The sequence below is a fragment of the Lithobates pipiens genome, unplaced genomic scaffold, assembly GCF_037356315.1.
Source record: "Lithobates pipiens isolate NorthernLeopardFrog02 unplaced genomic scaffold, aLitPip1_a1.2 Scaffold_35, whole genome shotgun sequence".
Lineage (NCBI taxonomy): Eukaryota > Metazoa > Chordata > Amphibia > Anura > Ranidae > Lithobates > Lithobates pipiens.
This window is the reverse complement of record NW_027507811.1, coordinates 10355111-10372482: the sequence shown is the minus strand read 5'-3', so window position 1 is coordinate 10372482 and position 17372 is coordinate 10355111. Positions and strand designations below refer to the sequence as shown.

General features: G+C 48.1%; 1 protein-coding gene across 1 annotated transcript in view; it reads right to left on the bottom strand.

Annotated features, from left to right (window-relative positions):
• The window catches only part of LOC143956078 (uncharacterized), a 94509-nt gene that overhangs the window by 67566 nt on the left and 9571 nt on the right, over positions 1-17372 (bottom strand). The window contains exon 2 of the mRNA XM_077466203.1: positions 15718-15832. Coding sequence (XP_077322329.1) covers positions 15718-15813 — 96 coding nt within the window. The 5' untranslated portion in view covers positions 15814-15832. The remainder of the gene's footprint in view (positions 1-15717; positions 15833-17372) is intronic.

The window sequence follows — 17372 nt, the reverse complement described above, 5'->3', positions numbered from 1 at the left end:
TTACCTTGGGAGTACTTTACTGCACCTATCTTTGAACACTGTGCATAGACACCTTTTAGCTTCTTCCATTTCAAGAAATCCCATCGCTTGTTACTGCACGTTATTGGCTATAGTTAATGAGCTCCAACTGCCGGTGAAGACCATCAGGCCTGCAACGGAGACGATGCTGCCATTATTACTTAAAGGGCCCTCATACCATATCTGTTAAGCCGTATCTCTCATTAGGATTAAAGGTTAATAGGCTGGACTGGGTTCCTGTCAGAAACCATGAAATCAGACCAAGACAGAAGTACAGTTAAATCACACTTGTTTAATAATAGAAGTAAATAGAACAAACGTAGCTAGAGTTCAGTAACCACAACGGATAGTCAGACAAGCCAAACGTCAGGAAGCCAGAGATGAGCGTAGAAAAACGGCAAGCAGGATCTGGAGCCAGAAGAAATGTCAGCCAAGCAAGTCTTTTAACAGGAATGCAGGAGAGCGTCTCTGTGATGTTGACTACAGCGAAGGCAGAGATCCTCTGGGCTGGACGGCTTAAGTAGGCAGGACTGACGAGCAGGATATCATCAACAGCAGAGTAACTGTGGAGAGATAGGAGCTGGCAATTAGCCAACAGCTAAGTGTCCAGCTCAGAGAAGGAAGGGCTGAGTCCAGCCCTGACCGTTCCCCCTATAAAAGTCTGCCAGCATAAATACTTAACCTTTGCTTATCCTTTCAGGTTCCAGTAGTATTCTACTGTACATATGTGTATATAATATACTGTTATCTACAAAGTATCTTGACTCGTGTTATGGTAGAGGAATTCCTCTGCTGAGTTAGGACTGTTACCCAAAGCTCAGTAGATCTATTGCCTCCTCTGTGTAACAATACCCTCTTTGAATTGTTCCAGTAAACCTTAATAGAATATAAACACACTGAGTTTTCTGACTTATTACTATAAGGTGGTGCAGAGATATCTGAACCCAGAGTGTCAGGTGAGTTGGAATGTACACAAGGTCATGGCGGTGCAGATGAGCAGGTAAATCCAAGTAGTCCCCAAGGGGACACCTTCAATCCTGTGTCCAGATTTTGCTAGGCACCTGCAGCCTGTGTGAGCCTGAGGATAGCTCAAGGCTTCCAGTTTGGAGACCGCTCCAATACTGGAGACAGGAGGTCTCACCCAGGGGTCAGAGGGGGCTCAGATAGGAGTCAAGAGACAGGAGGTCTCAACCAGGGGTGCCCCTGCCCGAGACAGGAGATCCCATCCCAGGAGATGGGTAAGCTCCTGTTGGGATGTCAGCAGAACCAGTATGCAGAGGCCAGGAGTGGGCCGTGCAGTAGGGTACTGTGGCTCGATGGTCTCAAGTGCAAATTACCTGAGGGCCCTGATGTCACAGAATGGGTGCACTACACTGCGTCCCCTTTGCTTCACTGCGCCCAGGGCAACTTCCCCTCCCACCCCTTGCCCTGGCCCTGGTTGATCTGCATGTAATTATTTTGGTCTGTTCAGTGTTTCACTGACTGCTTCCTCTTGTCTATCTTGAAGGTTCTAGAAGATAGTGGGCTGGGAGAGTCAAATCAGCAGCTGAAAACTTACGCAGTCCTAGCCAATCCCTGCTTTTGAACTATGGTGTTGAAGAAGACTCTTGAAAATCCCTTGGACGGCAAGAAGATCGAACCAGTCGACCTTGAAGGAAATCAACCCTGAATATTCACTGGAAGGACAGATCCTCAAGCTGAAACTCAAATACTTTGTCCACCTAATGCAAAGAGAGGACTCATGGGGAAAAGATCCTGATGCCGGGAAACATGGAAGCAAAAAGGAGATGAGGACGAGAGAAAACAAGATGGATAGATGGCATCATGGAAACAACGAACATGAAGTTAAGCAAGCTCCGGGAGGCAGTGGAGGACAGAAAAGCCTGGTGCACTATGGTCCATGAGGTCACAAAGAGTCGGATACGACTAAGTGACTGAACACACACACTGCCAATCCCTGGAAAGTGATGCCCAGAGGGTGGCTGGGAGAGAGCATAAATATCCTGGGGCCTGTAATAGAGGGGTTCTTATCCTAGAGGAGGAAAATCCTGGGGGGCTGCTGCTCATCTGGGCAGGCCTGCCATGCCTCTACTGGTCATCAAAGGTCCCAGGTATGCTAGCTGGGGAGGGTTCTGGAGCTGACTGAGGGACTTATTCTTGGGGATCTGGCTTGAAGGAGAGGTTTCTTGAAGTTATTGGAAGAAGGCATCCAATTACCCAAGGACATTAGTGAGCACAGACCAGTGTGAGAGATCCCAGCGACTGTACTGCTACAATCCCTCTTGCATTAGAGTCATCGTTGCTTAAAGGGGACATTGTTTATGATGTCTTAGTGTAGCTCAGCCCATTATTTGCTGCTGCAAAGACTGTGCTCAGATTCTTCAATAGGAAGAAGTTACTTCTTGATGTTGCTGGAGTATCCCACAGTTGCCCTACACACCATGGGTCTCCAAACTTTTTGAACAAAGGGCCAGTTTACTGTCCTTTGGACTTTAGGGAGGACCAGATTGGCCAGTGGGAGCATCCAGTGGATGTAAACGATACCCCATCATTGGTGTCAGTTGGAGGAATAGTGCCCCGAGGGGCCGGATAAAGGCAAGCAAATGGTCACAGTTTGGAGACCCCTGCTCCACACCCATCCAATGTCAAGTTCTGCTAAAAAAAAAAAAGCACTAAAGCATACCCCAAGCCAAAATAATGACTGTGACTGTGTGGCTGCCGGTGCACCTACTGGGAAAGAAACGTAGGACCTAAACTGTGGGCCCTTTGGGGGGGTGAGCACTACATTCATAATGTAAAAACACATGTAAGGAAATCAGAGTTCACGGAGGACATCAAAGTTCTGTCTGGTAGACTCTGCTAGGAGACTTTGAGGAGGAAGCGTTAATGCTTGTTGAGTCCTCGCTGCCGTGTAGGACATGCAACGTTTTTCAAGAAAATTGGGAAGACCAGGAAAAAAAAAAAAAAGATGACAAAATGCCAAGAGAGGGGTCCATCTTTCAAAAGAATCCCGTAGAAGAGGGATCTCCAAACTACGGCCCTCCAGCTGTTGTGGAACTAGAGGGGGGGGGGGGGAAGAAGGACAAGAAACTGGCAGTCATGTTCCCCCAGCCGCAGCATACTGCCAAGTTTGCTCCAGTGCCAAGGAGGGAGGGGATGATGAGGTCACTGACTCTATTTGGGTGCCTGATAGAAGAGAGGAGGAGACACACCTCCAGGAAATGCAAAGTTTTTCCAGAAAATTGGGAAGACCAGGAAAAAAAAAGATGACAAAATGCCAAGAGAGGGGTCCATCTTTCAAAAGAATCCCGTAGAAGAGGGATCTCCAAACTACGACCCTCCAGCTGTTGCGGAACTACGTGTCTCAAGAGGTATTGAAAAATTCTGACATTCACAAACATGACTAGGTGCTGATGGGAATTGTAGTTCCTGAACAACTGGAGGGCCATCATTTGGAGACCCCCATGCTCATCAAATAGAAACAGGGGCACAGATAATGGAAAAAATACACCCCCTAAGCTAGTAGGAGGGTGGGTGTAATCCAGAATTTATTTTTTGAATTCTGCACTGACTGTCTTTGAAATTGCCCCAGCCTTTGTTCAAATCCAATCAGGGGACAAAACCGGGGGCAGACTTGGTCCAGGAACAGTGTCCTCAATCCGGGGACTGTCCCTGGGAACAGGGGGTTTTTGGTCACCCTACAATACAATGTAGTGTGGTGTTGCAAAACTAAATCTACATCATGTCTGGAAGGCCACCAAGGAGAGGCAGACGCTCACAGGCCACTAAAAGAAGGCAAGCAGGCTCTGTGTCTATAGTCAACAGTGCTGGTCACGGACATGGTGTATCCTCTGCAGTTGGTCGTGTTATTGAGCCACAACATGCAGAAGAGTTGGTGGAATGGATAACAAAGCCCTCCTCATCCTCTGTCACCCAGGCTCGGAGTAGTTTTCCTTCCAATGCAGCTGCCAAAGCGGCCTATTCCACCAGCTCCTTGTCCACAGTCACTCCTTCCGTAGCCCCACCATCATGCACGGAGGAGTCCCCAGAACTATTCGACCACAGCTTCAGGTACATGCTGCTGGAAGATGCGCAGCGATTAGAAGACTCCAATGCTGGTTCCCAGGTTGAGGAAGGGAGTAACGTAAGTCTAGAGAGATGGGGGGGGGGCCAAGAAGGACAATAAACTGGCAGTCATGTTCCCCCAGCCGCAGCATACTGCCAAGTTTGCTCCAGTGCCGAGGAGGGAGGAGATGATGAGGTCACCGACTCTATTTGGGTGCCTGATAGAAGAGAGGAGGAGGAGGCGGCACAACTCCAACGAGGCAGGATGTCCTCTAGGGGGCAGCTTAAGGGCAGCCACCTGACTGCATCACACTGCAGAGCTCCGCAGGTGCAAGGCGCTGCTGACTCCCTGCTGATTTTGAAAAGTTCCTTGGTGTGGGCCGCTTGCTATTGGGGGCATTGGTGCATGCTGGCTCCCGAATCCCACTCTATGCGTCCATAAGACACAGAGAGCTGTAGCTCGGCCCCACCCCTGCTCTCTCCTCATTGGCTCACTGGCAGTGCTTGACAGCAGTGGAAACCAATCACTCCCTCTGCTTCTCAGCCAATGAGGAGAGGGAGGCCAAGGCTCTCGTACACATCACTGGACTGACACGGGGCTCAGGTAAGTATTAGGGGAGCTGTGGGGGGGGGGGGGAGCAGAACACAGACTTTTTTTTACCTTCATGCATAAAATGCAATCTTCAGCATTTACAATCACTTTAACCCCTTGCCTACCAGGAACATTGACCCCTTTCCTCCCCAGGCCAATTTTCAGCGCTGTCACACTTTGAATGACAATTACGCAGTCATGTAACACTGTACCCAGATTACATTTTTATCATTTTATTTCCACACAAATGGAGCTTTCTTTTGGTGGTATTTAATCACCACGGGGTTTTATTTTTTGCTAAACAAACAAAAAAAAATACTGAACGTTTTGAAAAAAAAAAAAACAGTGAGGCTGCACTAATAGGTGGCACTGATGGGCACTGATATGCGGCACTGAGGGGTACTGATAGGCAACAGTGGTAGGTGGCACTGATGATGAGGCACTGATAGTTGGCACTGATGGGCACTGACAGTTGGCACTGGTCATGAGGCACTGATGGGCACTGACAGGTGGCACTGATGGGCACTGGTGGTCACTGTGTGGGACCGATGTCCCTTTTACAGAGGTCGGTATTCGGCTCGTTGTTTTCCCCTCATGCTATAAGCGTGAGGGGGGAAAAAAAAACGATTACCGGCTTTTGTTGACATCATGTGATCAGCTGTGATTGGCTGACAGCTGATCACATGGTAAAGGGCAGGGATCGGCCCTTTACTCTGAAATGTGACCAGCTGTGTCCAAGGACTCGGTGATCACAGAGCGCCCCACATGTTGGGGCACGCAGGCAGCGCGAGCACAGTAGGACATCCATGTACCCTCTAAGGAGCTTTTTGATTGGGCTCTCCTGCCCTCCTTATGCCCTGTGCACATGGTCGGAAATTCCAACGGGAAAGGTCGAATCGGATTATGTTGTCGGAAAATCCGATCGTGTGTGTTCTCTATCGGACTTTTTCTGTCGGAAATCCAGAGGCAAAAAGTTTGAGAGCTGGATCTAAAATTTTACAACTACAAAATCCGATCAGACTTTTTCTGATCGTTTGTAGAGAATTCCGACGGACAAAGTGCCACGCATGCTCAGATTAAATTGCGAGACCAAAGCTATTGGCTACTTGCCGCAACGTAGTCCCATCGTATGCAACGAACGTCACCTCGTTCAGAACGATCAGATTTTCCGACAACTTTGTCCGACCGTGTGTAGGCAACACAAGGATTTTGTGGTCGCAATGTCTGACCGTGTGTACAGGGCATAACAGTGACCTGACCTGTAGCTGCACCCAAGGAGACCTGGCACGAAAGGCCCACAATGCACTACGCTATCACAGTGCATTGCTGGCTCATGATTGGCCAAGCATGCACTGTGACCCCGCATGCTTGGCCAATCACAGCGCCGGCAGAGAGGAGAGCCATAATTGGCCACAGGCAGGATGCCTGTGGCCAATTATAGCTCAGGGGGTTTAGTACACGCCCCACACTATATAGCACGGCGGCCTTGTGTAGTGTGTGCCGGCGTGCAGGGAAAGAGCAAGATAGGCAGAGACAGTGTGTTCTTTTCTCAGGCATCTGCAGGAGTTAAAAGTGGGTGTTGTGTGCCTCCAGCACAGTATACACCTGTATCTACCCTTTTTGCTGGTGTTCTCTAATACAGGCATCTGCAGGAGTTAGTGGGTGTTGTGTGCCTCCAGCACAGTATACACCTGTATCTACCTTTTTATGCTGGTGTTCTCTAATATAGGCATCTGCAGGAGTTAGTGGGTGTTGTGTGCCTCCAGCACAGTATACACCTATATCTACTCTTTATTGCTGGTTTTCTCTAATACAGGCATCTGCAGGAGTTAGTGGATGTTGTGTGCCTCCAGCACAGTATACACCTGAAGATACCCTTTTATGCTGGTGTTCTCTCATTCAGGCATCTGCAGGAGTTAGTGGGTGTTGTGTGCCTCCAGCACAGTATACACCTGTATCTACCTTTTTATGCTGGTGTTCTCTAATATAGGCATCTGCAGGAGTTAGTGGGTGTTGTGTGCCTCCAGCACAGTATACACCTATATCTACTCTTTATTGCTGGTTTTCTCTAATACAGGCATCTGCAGGAGTTAGTGGATGTTGTGTGCCTCCAGCACAGTATACACCTGAAGATACCCTTTTATGCTGGTGTTCTCTCATTCAGGCATCTGCAGGAGTTAGTGGGTGTTGTGTGCCTCCAGCACAGTATACACCTGTATCTACATTTTTATGCTGGTGTTCTCTAATACAGGCATCTGCAGGAGTTAGTGGATGTTGTGTGCCTCCAGCACAGTATACACCTGAAGATACCCTTTTATGCTGGTGTTCTCTTATTCAGGCATCTGCAGGAGTTAGTGGGTGTTGTGTGCCTCCAGCACAGCACAGTATACACCTGTATCTACCCTTTATTGCTGGTGTTCTCTAATACAGGCATCTGCAGGAGTTAAAGTGGGTGTTGTGTGCCTCCAGCACTGTATACACCTGAAGACACCCCTTATTTCTGGTGTTGTCTGTTGCATATCTTGCATATTAGCCTTTAAAATTAGCACTTTTGATTTCGAACGTTCGAGTCCCATAGACTTTAATAGGGTTCTAATGTTCTTACGAATTTTTGGTCCGTTCGAAGGTTCTGGTGCGAACCGAATGGGGGGGTGTTTGGTTCATCCCTAGTAGGGAGGGACCATTCGTTTGTGTCTAGGTGTTGCTTGATGAGGTATTCTACTTACCAAGTGCTCACGCCTGGGATATGAATGGTGGACAAGCCTTGACTTTGGAGTTCTGCCCAGACTAGAATGCATTCCATCTCTCTTGCTGCAGCATGACAACCCTGTTTAATTGAACCTTGAATCAACTTGAATGACCCTTCAGAATGAATGTCTAGTGTTGCTGGGACAACCAAATCCTTAGGGATCACTAGGAACTAGGAAATCACTAGGAATTTCAGAATGTTGGTCAGAAGATGATATTCCTCTGTTGATCATGTTCTGTGCATCAACAAGGCTTCTAATGCCACGTACACACGACCGGACTTTTTTACAGCAGGTCCGTCGGACAATTCGATCGTGTGTGGGCTCCATCAGACCTTTGCTTGCCAAAAATCCGTCTGACTTTAGAAATAGAACATGTTTTAAATTTTCCCACCGGAACTCCGCCGGACCGAGAAAATCCTTTCGTGTGTATGCTAGTCCGATGGACAAAAACCGACGCTAGGGCAGCTATTGGCTACTGGCTATGACCTTCCTTATTCTAGTCCAGTCGTACATCATCACGTTCGAATCCGTCGGACTTTAGTGTGATTGTGTGTGGCCAAGTCCGTTCATTCGGAAAGTCCATCGGAACTCCGCCGAAAAGACCGTCAGACCTAGTCCCTCGAAAAGTCCGGTCGTATGTACGCGGCATAAGACTTCTCCCCAGTCCTTCAGCCTGGTAATGATCTTCCAAGACAGTTGAAGGAAGGATTTTTCCTAGAGCTGGATTCCTGAGCCATGAAGCCAGAGATAACCTGGTCTTGGGTGTTAGACAAATAGCGAAGTACCGATGCTTTAACCCTTTGGTTCAAACAGAGGTGTGTAAGAGCAAAATGGAGATCTGCTAACCTTTGTAGTATTATGGACATGACTTGGGGTGAAGGCAGAGAACAGAACACCTGCATGTAGCCCCAGACACTTCTTACCCAAGGTGCTTTTGGACCAAGCGTTACTCAAAGACCAACAGGCACCCCCCCCCCCCCCACACACACTTTGGAAAGTGCTGAAGTGGACTTGTCTGCAGGCTTGAAGTATTTAGAGGCCCAAGGTTTGCAGTTGTATTGTGCCCCTCCTTGAGGCTTGGCTTTGGAGTGAGGAGCCTGGGAGAAATGAAAGGGACTCTTTATGGCAGTGGTCATCAACCCTGTCCTCAGGGCCCACTAACAGGCCAGGTTTTACGTATTAACTTGGGGAGATGCAGACTAGAATACTGCAATCACTGAGCAGCAAATGATATCACCTGGGATGTATTTCAGTTATCTTGCAAATCTGGCCTGTTGGTGGTCCCTGAGGACAGGGTTGATGACCACTGCTTTATGGTATTAGATGTAGGAGAAGACCCCCATCCCTGCTTAAGATGAGGGGACAATAAGGAAAAATAAAGACCACGTTGATTAGAAAACTGGGGACTAGGCTCACCCTAGATTAAGCAGGGTACCCAATCTAATGTAATCATTCCAAAATGACAGGCCATAGGTTTCCATACATGGCCCCCTGCAATGAGGGTGTTTTCTCCGGGCACACTGGAGGGTCTGCTGATTGCACAGTGACTGCTGCCATTTGCTTGGGTGGGTGTTTCAATTTTTGGGGGAATTTTAATTAAATAAGTTCTTTTTTTTCAACAAAACATGAGAGACTTGTTCCAGGAATAGTATAGGATGATCAATCCCTGGGTTATGGATAGTTATCCGACCCTAGCCAATCCCTGAGAGGCTGAACCCAGAAAGTGGGGAGAAGATAAATATTTTGGAGGATCCGATCAGAATTCTCTTCCCCTGGGGCCTTCCCTCCGGGGAGGGGGAGCATGTGTAAATGCTCTAGAGATGTTGCTGCTGCTGGGCCACAGCGGGTGTTATAGCTGAGGTCCTGAAGGAAGCTGGACTTACGAAAACTTGCCTGTGTGTCAGGATCTGGATCTGAACCCAGAACCTTCTCTGTATCTGACAGTACCTCTTCTTGCTGAGCCACCTGAGATGCTGGACAGCTCCTTGTCTGATTTCTTAAGACAATCTTGCCGTATGTCTTGTTCCTCTTGAACCTTGAACCCTTTAATCCTCCCATGAACTTCCTATTTAGACCATGCCTTTGCACTTCCTGTTTGCCAGATTATTGTGCTCCCTCCAGCCAATATCTCGCTCTTGTCACTCCTGCTGCCACCATATCTTTGCTACTGCTTGTTACTGACCTTTGGCTTGTCCCTTGACTACGCTTCTTCTTGATCCCTACCTGCAACCATTTGTTACCGACCTTTGGCTTGTTTACTGACTATGCTTCTGCTTGATCCCCTCTTGCTATATCTGCTACTGGACCCAGGCTTGCTCACCTCCTGGTGTGGCGATCTTGAGGACCTTCGACCTGGTACTAACACATAGCAAAACCCATCTTCACCATCAGGAGCGACCCTGTACCTTGGTTGAGCCTGTGTCATTTGCCAAGGTGACCCGATTGTATACTTATCTTGCTGGTCAGCAGGATCCTCTCTCCTGCTATAGCTACTGGTCTCTGAGCCTGACCCCTCACCGTGACACAGTGTAAGCTTGGCTGGAGAAGTGGGTGCCTTTCGTCTGAAGCTTCAGGTACAGAACTGCCTACTGAGGAAGAGACGCCCTACAGAATGGGCCGTACTTGTAGTGTTAGAAAAAGGAATAAAGGAAAAGAAAAGAACGTTTCATCATACAGATCTGAAGACAGACTTTTAGAAATCAACTTACAAAGAATATCGTTTAGTTTAGGAATATAAATATTTAGTGATTATATGTGTTACACTAACAAATTTCACTAATATATGTGGTATTATCAGGTAAATATGAAATGTTATATCTAAAAATGTCATATTTTCCACTTTCAACCAGCAGGTGGCTCTCTTCATGAAAAAAAGCTGTCTGTGCAGGTCAGTCTTGTCATGGAGTCTGATCTCCCCTTCTCTTCATCTCTTCTCCCCTTCTCTTCATCCTCTAGCAATATCTAGCTCCTCTCTCACCATGATGTCTTCCTTTGAATCTTCTGAAGAAGTTTAGAGGAGATCAGACTACACTGCTAGAGGTACCCAACCAGCAGTGACACCCCCTCCTCCTCTCTCCTAGAGGGACCCAACCAGCAGTGACACCTCCTCCTTCTCTCTCCTAGAGGGACCCAACCAGCAGTGACACCTCCTCCTTCTCTCTCCTAGAGGGACCCAACCAGCAGTGACACCTCCTCCTTCTCTCTCCTAGAGGGACCCAACCAGCAGTGACACCCCCTCCTTCTCTCTCCTAGAGGGACCCAACCAGCAGTGACACCTCCTCCTCCTCTCTCCTAGAGGGACCCAACCAGCAGTGACACCTCCTCCTTCTCTCTCCTAGAGGGACCCAACCAGCAGTGACACCCCCTCCTTCTCTCTCCTAGAGGGACCCAACCAGCAGTGACACCTCCTCCTTCTCTCTCCTAGAGGGACCCAACCGGCAGTGACACCCCCTCCTTCTCTCTCCTAGAGGGACCCAACCAGCAGTGACACCCCCTCCTTCTCTCTCCTAGAGGGACCCAACCAGCAGTGACACCTCCTCCTTCTCTCTCCTAGAGGGACCCAACCAGCAGTGACACCCCCTCCTTCTCTCTCCTAGAGGGACCCAACCGGCAGTGACACCTCCTCCTTCTCTCTCCTAGAGGGACCCAACCGGCAGTGACACCCCCTCCTCTCTCCTAGAGGGACCCAACCGGCAGTGACACCCCCTCCTTCTCTCTCCTAGAGGGACCCAACCAGCAGTGACACCCCCTCCTTCTCTCTCCTAGAGGAACCCAACCATCAGTGACACCCCCTCCTTCTCTCTCCTAGAGGGACCCAACCAGCAGTGACACCCCCTCCTTCTCTCTCCTAGAGGGACCCAACCAGCAGTGACACCTCCTCCTTCTCTCTCCTAGAGGTACCCAACCGGCAGTGACACCCCCTCCTTCTCTCTCCTAGAGGAACCCAACCATCAGTGACACCCCCTCCTTCTCTCTCCTAGAGGGACCCAACCAGCAGTGACACCCCCTCCTTCTCTCTCCTAGAGGGACCCAACCAGCAGTGACACCCCCTCCTTCTCTCTCCTAGAGGGACCCAACCAGCAGTGACACCCCCTCCTTCTCTCTCCTAGAGGGACCCAACCAGCAGTGACACCCTTCCTTCTCTCTCCTAGAGGGACCCAACCGGCAGTGACACCCCCTCCTTCTCTCTCCTAGAGGGACCCAACCGGCAGTGACACCTCCTCCTTCTCTCTCCTAGAGGGACCCAACCGGCAGTGACACCCCCTCCTTCTCTCTCCTAGAGGGACCCAACCGGCAGTGACACCCCCTCCTTCTCTCTCCTAGAGGGACCCAACCAGCAGTGACACCCCCTCCTTCTCTCTCCTAGAGGGACCCAACCGGCAGTGACACCCCCTCCTTCTCTCTCCTAGAGGGACCCAACCAGCAGTGACACCCCCTCCTTCTCTCTCCTAGAGGAACCCAACCAGCAATGACACCCCCTCCTTCTCTCTCCTAGAGGGACCCAACCGGCAGTGACACCCCCTCCTTCTCTCTCCTAGAGGGACCCAACCAGCAGTGACACCCCCTCCTTCTCTCTCCTAGAGGGACCCAACCAGCAGTGACACCCCCTCCTTCTCTCTCCTAGAGGGACCCAACCAGCAGTGACACCTCCTCCTTCTCTCTCCTAGAGGGACCCAACCAGCAGTGACACCCCCTCCTTCTCTCTCCTAGCAGAGGAAGACAGACAGAACTTTGAAGTCTTTAGTGATCTCTGATTTCCTTATAAAGTGTTTCTTCTATGATAAAGATCAGAGGAGCGCTCAGCCACGTGTTTTCTGAGGTGTATATCGAGGTGATCTTCTTCCCAATGTGAGATCTCTGATGTACGGCAACATATGATTCATATAGAAGACATTTCCTGCACTCAGGACACTAATACACCTCGAGGGTGGTGTTGGCTCCCTGACGTCTGGCAAGACAGGACTTCCATGAAGAGCATTTCCCGCACTCAGGACAGGCATATAAGTTCTCCCTCTGTGTGAGATCTTTGATGTTTTACAAGTGCTGCTTTCCGTGTATAACATTTCCCGCACTCAGGGCAGGTAAACACCTTATCCCTCTTGTGGCATATTTGATGTTCAGTAAGATTGGATTTTTGTGAAAAAAATTTCCCGCACTCGGTGCAGGAATAAGGCTTCTCACCTGTGTGAGACCTATGATGTGTGTTAAGATGGGATTTCTGTGAAAAACGTTTCCCGCACACAGGGCACACGTACGGCTTCTCCCCCGTGTGAAACCTTTGATGTATAACAAGGTCTGATTTCCGTGTGTAACATTTCCCACACTCAGAGCAGGAATACGGCTTCTCCCCCGTGTGCAGCTTCTGATGTCTGCAAAGACAGTACTTATCCGAAAAACTTTTCCCACACTGAGGGCACGAATATTTCTCCTCCCGCTTGTGAGATCTTTGATGTCTGACAAGTTCTATTTTCTCTGCAAAACATTTCCCGCACTCAGGACAGGAAAACGGCTTCTCCCCCGTGTGAGATCTCTGGTGCCTGACCAGTTCTGATTTATGAAGAAAACATTTCCCGCACTCAGAACAGGGATACGGCCTGTCCCCCGTGTGCGATCTCTGATGCCTGGAAAGATTGGACTTCTGTGCAAAACATTTCCCACACTCGGGGCAGGAATACGGGATCTTTCCTGTGTGAGAAGTTTGATGTATAACAAGTTCTGATTTCCATGAAAAACATTTCTCGCACTCAGGGCAGGAATACGGCTTCTCCCCCGTGTGAGATCTGTAATGTAAGATGAGCTCGGATTTATGAAGAAAACATTTCCCGCACTCAAAACAAGAATAAAGCTTCTCCCCCGTGTGAGAAGTCTGATGTACAGTAGGACTTAGTTCAGGGTTAGAACTTTTCTCATCCCCCACAGTACGAGGTTGCTCAGAGTCGGAGGGATTCCATGGTCTATCCACACTGTGAAGTCCACCATCCATAGTGGAGATCATTGTCTTTTCTCCTCCACAATCTCCTGTGATGTCCTCATCTTCCATTCTACAACCTGGAGATAAAGTGAGACGATCCTTTGAGGGTTTCTCCATGGCGTGTCCTGGAAAAAATATAAAAACATCATCAATAGATATGAGAGGGTTAGTTCACTTCCATCAAGATCCCATCTGGATCAGGTAGATATGAGTGAGGAGATGTTCTCTGTGGAGGTCCCAACCAGCCGGGACTTTTCCCCCCTCTTCAGTCAAAGGTTCTTTGGTCCTCCTCCCAGATCACTTCTACATTTACACAGCCTTGTCAGAAGAGCAGGAACCAATGGGGGGCTGGGAGGTCCATGCTCTTCACACAACCACAAGCCTAGACACTGGGTCATGTGACCTCTGATAGACAAGGGGGTCAAAGTTCAGACTTGTTGAGTGTCTCAGTCTAACTGTTTCAATCTTTTTATGACTCCTTACAATTATCAACCTCTTATTATCTGATAACACTCAGCTCCCACCCAACTCTGGACCAATCAGTGTGCAGTAACAGAGCAGAGATAAGAGAAGAATATAATTATATATTACTAGTGCTGATCTTGGAAGTGTCCTCCTTTATGAACGTCCTTGTTGTTCCAGCCTCCTCCGTATATTGCTGATCATCCCCCTCATACATTTCATCTGTATCACTCTCAACTTTTATGTTAAACAGATCTTCACCCTAAACCAACAGAATGGCAGAAAATATCATCTTGTAGAGTCCACACATCATCTCCACATGTCAGAGTGTCCAATCACTTTATGTTCCCGACCCTCAACTCCACCTACCTGATGATGGTGGGGGATGGGGTGACCTTCCTGTGTGGAATCCAGAGGACGGGGACATCTCTCTGGTGGGTTCCTGGTATTAGGTGGCTCCAACATAATGTCTTTGGTGAGATCTTTGTGTTCTTCAGAGAGCTCCTTCATCACCCCATACTCCTCATCCTCCTCTTTAAACTCTTCTTTAACAACAACATTATAATCCCTGAGGTTTCCGCTCTAAATATATAATAAAATATTTATTATAAGAAACATGCTTTTGTATAAATCGTAATGATCTATAATTGTTCCTCATCTACCTGATGATGGTGGGGGATGGTGTGACCTTCCTGTGTGGAATCCCGGGAATACAGAGGACGGGGACATCTCTCTGGTGGGTTCCCATTACTGGATCCATCTGTAGGAAACACACACACTGACTGAATACATTGTTTCTATGTGTTTATCAGATGATGGGGGATGGGTGGAGCCTCCGTACTGCTCTCTCCTTTACAATAAAGTCTCCTCTTACCCGGTGATGTGAGGGGCGGCTGATTGTCCATCATGACGTCCTTGTAGAGATCCTTGTGTCCTTCTAAATACTCCCACTCCTCCATGGAGAAATAGACAGTGACATCCTGACACCTTATAGGAACCTGACACACACAATGATACAGTCACCATCCAGACACATCCCTTGTCTGTTACTGGATAATGTCCCAGAATTCCCAGAATCCTCCTCACCTCTCCTGTCAGCAGCTCCATCATCTTCTTGGTGACTTCTAGAATCTTCTCCATGTTGTGTCTCTCGGGTTTTAGGGAGTCACATGGAGGCACTGTGATGGTCATATGATCACCTGACTTCACAAGAGGAAATCTCTGTATTGGGGAACCAATAGGAACATCATGTTAGAATCCCAGAATCCTCCCCACCTCTCCGGTCAGGTCTGTGTTTTATTAATAGAGATAAGAGTGATGTCATGTGACCTCCCAGAATCCTTCTCACCTCTCCGGTCAGGTCTGTGTTTTATTAATAGAGATAAGAGTGATGTCATGTGACCTCCCAGAATCCTCCTCACCTCTCCGGTCAGGTCTGCGTTTTATTAATAGAGATAAGAGTGATGTCATGTGACCTCCCAGAATCCTCCTCACCTCTCCGGTCAGGTCTGCGTTTTATTAATAGAGATAAGAGTGATGTCATGTGACCTCCCAGAATCCTCCTCACCTCTCCGGTCAGGTCTGCGTTTTATTATTAGAGATAAGAGTGATGTCATGTGACCTCCCAGAATCCTCCTCACCTCTCCGGTCAGGTCTGTGTTTTATTAATAGAGATAAGAGTGATGTCATGTGACCTCCCAGAATCCTCCTCACCTCTCCGGTCAGGTCTGTGTATTATTAATAGAGATAAGAGTGATATCATGTGACCTCCCAGAATCCTCCTCACCTCTCCGGTCAGGTCTGGGTTTTATTAATAGAGATAAGAGTGATGTCATATGACCTCCCAGAATCCTCCTCACCTCTCCGGTCAGCAGGTAGATGATCTCCAGGGTGAGGTTTAGTATCTTCTCAGTCATGTGACTCCGGTCCTCCTCCATCCTCAGTGATGTGGTCATGTGATCTATGTGGGTTTCTCTGTAGATAGATAAGGAAGAACTGAGTGATATGTACAACTATATACAATAAGTGCAGCGCTCCAAGATAATGAAACAAAACCAAACCTAACCAAGTCTGGACGGGTGTTTCTCTACATCTTGTATCTGTGACAACACTGTCTCCTTAGCCCTACATTAGGTGCATCAGTCTGAACTACAAAATCCATGGAAAATCTGGGGAATACGGAACTGGCTGTGCACCAAGAGCCTTCTGTAGGACCTGAAAGTTTCCTTCTGCTCTGAGGACCATTTCACCGTAACATAAATCATGGTGGGGGCAGATGTATAAACTAAACTATAGATTTTTTTGTTATTATAGGAGGAAGGCCTCCAGTCTTCCTCCCAAACTGGAAGGTCCAAGTCATTGAGACTTTGTAGTGCCTCGAGGATAGTTAAAGAGAAACTCTCCATTTCTTTTGTTACCAGAGCTCTTTTGTGGCTCTTACTTTTTGGACCCCTTCTGAGATTAAAAGTGTTGCATGAAAAGCCCCCATTTTTTTTTCCCTTGTTACTTTTTATGGCCAGAAACCCCTTTAGTGAGATGATCTTTCCAGAACAATTCAGGTCTAAGTAGTAATTCTTCATGAACAGTAATCTACAGTGCCTTGATTTTAATGCCAGAGCTCTAGACACATGGACACGACCTCTTAACTAGCAGGGGGGAAAGTTCAATACCAAGTTTAGAAAATATATATATATTTTTTTACTGAAAGATGTAAGGAAGGGCATGCCAGTAAATGAGATGGCTCTTCTGGACGAGTTCCTGTGCACAGACTATATACGTGTTCCCTTTTATGCTTGCAGAAATTGGGTATGCGCTAATGCACATACCCATGCACGCACCTGTGCACATACCCATGCACGCACCTGTGCTCACATGTTCTTGTGACAGATGTTGGACGCCAAACAAGCCATTTAAACTGGTGCTCAGGATCAGTGCTGCTTTGTCTTCAGCCTCCTGTGAATCCAGTGATTCTGTATCCTGATTCCAGTTGCTGCCGCGGCTTCTTTGACTACTCTCTGAACTCCACCTGCACTGACCTCGGCTTGTCCCCTGACCTTTCGCTTCGGTCTGCTCCATTGGCTTCTGCTTCACTGATTGCTTCCAGACCCGGCTTGTTTCCTGACCACGCTCTTGCCTGTGCCCTGTACCCGATCCATCCTGTCTGTGAATGACTCGGCCCTCCTGATTCTCCTACTCTGCCTGTGGTCCTTGCCTACCACCCTGCTGACCTACAGTTTGCTACCTGCAACCATCTCAGCTGCCCACTGTTACCAGTACCAGTGTGACGGACTGGGGTTTATATGGTCACAAAACAGACACCCCAAAGCAAAGTACATATTAATTTTTTTTTTATATTTCTAAACATGTCCCTTCTATTCTATTAATAACCAGTAGATGGCAGAGAAGGTACACAAACAGAGTCTATATAAGGCCACACACCATGTGACTGGAAATTAAACTACTTCCAGCCATAAAGTCAGTGGTCATATCTCATGCTGTTTGTGTGATTCTTTGC